Below are 3,348 nucleotides of genomic sequence, written 5' to 3'. Positions count from 1 at the left end.
CCATGCTGGCCAGGATAGTCTTGAACTCCTGACCTCAATGATCCGCCTGCCGCAGACTCCCAAATTACTGGGATCACAGGCGTGAGCTACCGCACCTGGCCAATGCCTCTTGTTTGTTTCAATCAGTCCAAGCACCTTTTGTGGCTTATGACTACAATGCACAATGGGAACACTAGGTTCCCAGGCTATGGATGGGGCCCCAGGCCAATTTTCATTTTGATTGGAAAGGACAAAGTAACGTCCTGAGGCTGACATCCAAGTAGGAGCATCACTTATACTTCCGACACTAATACCCTCTTGTCTCATGTTGACTACACTCAAACAAAATTTAAAAATACCAAATGTACATACCTAAAGACAAGTTCCAAGAATTACTTTCATAATCATAAGTATAGACTTTATGATTCACTACTAACAGCAACAATGAACCAGCAAAATGTGCTGATGTCACTTCTGGAACGCCGACCTGAAAGTTATCATATGGATGATAATCAATGAGACCAGCTTTTCAAACACTGATTCAGAAATCCAGACTTCTAGACATGCATTGAAAAAAAAAAATTTATGGACAGGCGCGGTGGCTCTCGTGTGTAATCCCAGCACTTAGGGAGGCCAAGGCGGGTAGATCACCTGAGGTAAGGAGTTTGAGACCAGCCTGGCCAACAGAGTAAAACCCCGTCTCTACTAAAAATACAAAAATTAGCCAGGTGTGGCATCAGGTGCCTGTAATCCTAGGTACTCGAGAGGCTGAGGCAGGAGAATCACTTGATCCCAGGAGGCAGAGGTTGCAGTGAGCCGAGATCGGCTCACTCCAGCCTGGTGACAAGAGCAAAACTCCGAGAAAGAAAGAAAGAAAGAAAGAAAGAAGGAAAGAGGCCGGGCGCGGTGGCTCAAGCCTGTAATCCCAGCACTTTGGGAGGCCGAGACGGGCGGATCACGAGGTCAGGAGATCGAGACCATCCTGGCTAACACGGTGAAACCCTGTCTCTACTAAAAAATACAAAAAACTAGCCGGGCGGCGTGGCAGGCGCCTGTAGTCCCAGCTACTTGGGAGGCTGAGACAGGAGAATGGCGTAAACCCAGGAGGCGGGGCTTGCAGTGAGCTGAGATCCGGCCATGCCCAGGAGGCGGGGCTTGCAGTGAGCTGAGATCTGGCCATTGCACTCCAGCCTGGGCGGCAGAGCGAGACTCCGTCTCAAAAAAAAAAAAAAAAAGAAACAAGGAAAGAAAGGAAGGAAGGAAGGAGGGGAGGGAGGGAGAGAGAGAGGGAGGGAGGCCAGGTGCGGTGGCTCACCCCTGTAATCCCAGCATTTTGGGAGGCCAAAGCAGGTGAATCAGCAGAGGTCAGGATTTCAAGACCAGCCTGGCCAACATGGTGAAACCCTGTCTTTACTAAAAATACAAAAATTAGCTGAGTATAGTGGCAGGGGCCTGTAGTCCCAGCTACTCAGGAGGCTGAGGCAGGAGAATCGCTTGATCCCAGGAGGCGGAGGTTGCAGTGAGCCAAGATCACGCCATTGCACTACAGCTTGGGCAACAAGAGCGAAACTCCATCTTGAAAACAAAAAGAAAAAGAAAAGAAAAGAAAAAAACATTTATGGCCGGGCGTGGTAGCTCACGCCTGTAATCTCAACACTTTGGGAAGGCAAGGCAGGCGGATCACTCAAGGTTGAGTTCAATACCAGCCAGCCAACATAACAAAACCCTGTCTCTACTAAAAATACAAAAAAATTAGCCAGGTGTGGTGATGCATGCCTGTAATCCCAGCTACTCGGGAGGCTGAGGCATGAGAATCGCTTGAACCTAGGAGGCAGAGGTGGCAGTGAGCCGAGATCGCACCACTGCACTCCGGCCTGGGTGACAGAGACTCGGTCTCAAAAAGCAAAAACAAAACAAAACAAAACAAAAACAACACAAAAAAAACACACCATTTTCCATCCTGGCTGACATGGTGAAACCCGTCTCTACTAAAAATACAAAAAGTTAGCCGGGCGTGGTGGCAGCGCCTGTAGTCCCAGCTGCTCAGGAGGCTGAGGCAGGAGAATGGCGTGAACCCGGGAGGTAGAGGTTGCAGTAAGCTGAGATTGAGCCACTGCACTCCAGCCTGGGCGACAGAGCGAGACTCCATCTCAAACAAAACAAAACAAACAAAACAAAACAAAAACACCACTTATGCCAGCAATAGTTGGTTGGTTCTTAGATACTGGGAACTGTGTATCTTGGGGCCAGCTAGAACCAAGTTGAAGCTGGTCTTGGGTGCCCTCAGATACCTCAATTCATTCCATCTCCTCTTCCTCTACAAAAACCTTCCCTGAAGCTGGGCGTGGTGGTTCATGCCTGTAATCCTAGTACCCTGGGAGAACAAGGCGGATCACTTGAGGTCAGGAGTTTGAGACCAGCCTGGCTAACACAGTGAAACTCGGTCTCCACTAAAAAATACAAAAATTAGCCGGCCGTGGTGGCTAATTTTTGGGGTAATTCCAGCTACTCGGGAAGCTGAGGCAGGAGAATTGCTTGAACCCAGGAGACAGAGGTTGCGATGAGCTGAGATCGCGCCACTGCACTCCAGCTTGGATGACAGAGGGAGACTCCCTCTCAAAAAACAAAAACCACAAAATCAAACAAACAAACAAACAAAACAAAACCTTCTTGGAGGACAAAGCCTAAAGTATAAATGATGAATGACTAGCGTTAACTGTTAAGTGTTGCTTTTAGGAGAAACATTGGTATGTCGATAATTGACAAAACTTTATTTTTATTTATTTATTTTGAGACAGAGTCTCGCTCTGCCACTCAAGCTGGAGTGCAGTGACACCGTCATAGCTCACTGCAACCTCCAGCTCCCGGCTCAAGCAATCTTCCCAACTCAACCTCCTGAGTTGCAGGAACAGCAGGCATGCACCACCACAGCAGCACACCCGGCTAATTTTTAAAAATTTCTTTCAGATTTGGAGTTTTGTCATGTTGCCCTGGCTAGTCTTGAACTCCTGGGCTCAAGCAATCCACCCACCTCAGCCTCTCAAAGTGCTGGGGTTACAGGCTTGAACCACCACGTCCAGCCCAAAACTTTATTTAGCATAGGTGTCGATGGTGTAATTTCTCAAATATTCACTAAGGGTGTGGTTTTCCTGCTTTGATTTAGGACAATTTGGGGGGCTCTTATTTTTTTTCCGTAGAGACACGGGTCTCCTTATGTTGCCCAGGCTGGTCTTGAACTCCTGGACTCAAATGATCCTCCTGTCTTGGCCAATCAATGTATGGGGATTACAGGCATGAGCCACTGGGCCTGACTGAGGGAAGTCTTGAAATTACTGCATGTAAAGTAAGATACCATCCCACCTATCTATT

The 3,348-nt window shown here is 48.1% G+C and overlaps 1 protein-coding gene across 1 annotated transcript in view; it reads right to left on the bottom strand.

Annotated features, from left to right (window-relative positions):
- Positions 1-3,348, bottom strand: part of CATSPERD (catsper channel auxiliary subunit delta) — a 69,575-nt gene that overhangs the window by 53,227 nt on the left and 13,000 nt on the right. The window contains exon 5 of the mRNA XM_011943621.1: positions 352-466. Within this exon, the coding sequence (XP_011799011.1) occupies positions 352-466 (115 nt within the window). The remainder of the gene's footprint in view (positions 1-351; positions 467-3,348) is intronic.

This window comes from Colobus angolensis, unplaced genomic scaffold (genome assembly GCF_000951035.1).
Source record: "Colobus angolensis palliatus isolate OR3802 unplaced genomic scaffold, Cang.pa_1.0 Scaffold22, whole genome shotgun sequence".
Lineage (NCBI taxonomy): Eukaryota > Metazoa > Chordata > Mammalia > Primates > Cercopithecidae > Colobus > Colobus angolensis.
This window is presented reverse-complemented; position numbering and strand designations above follow the sequence as displayed.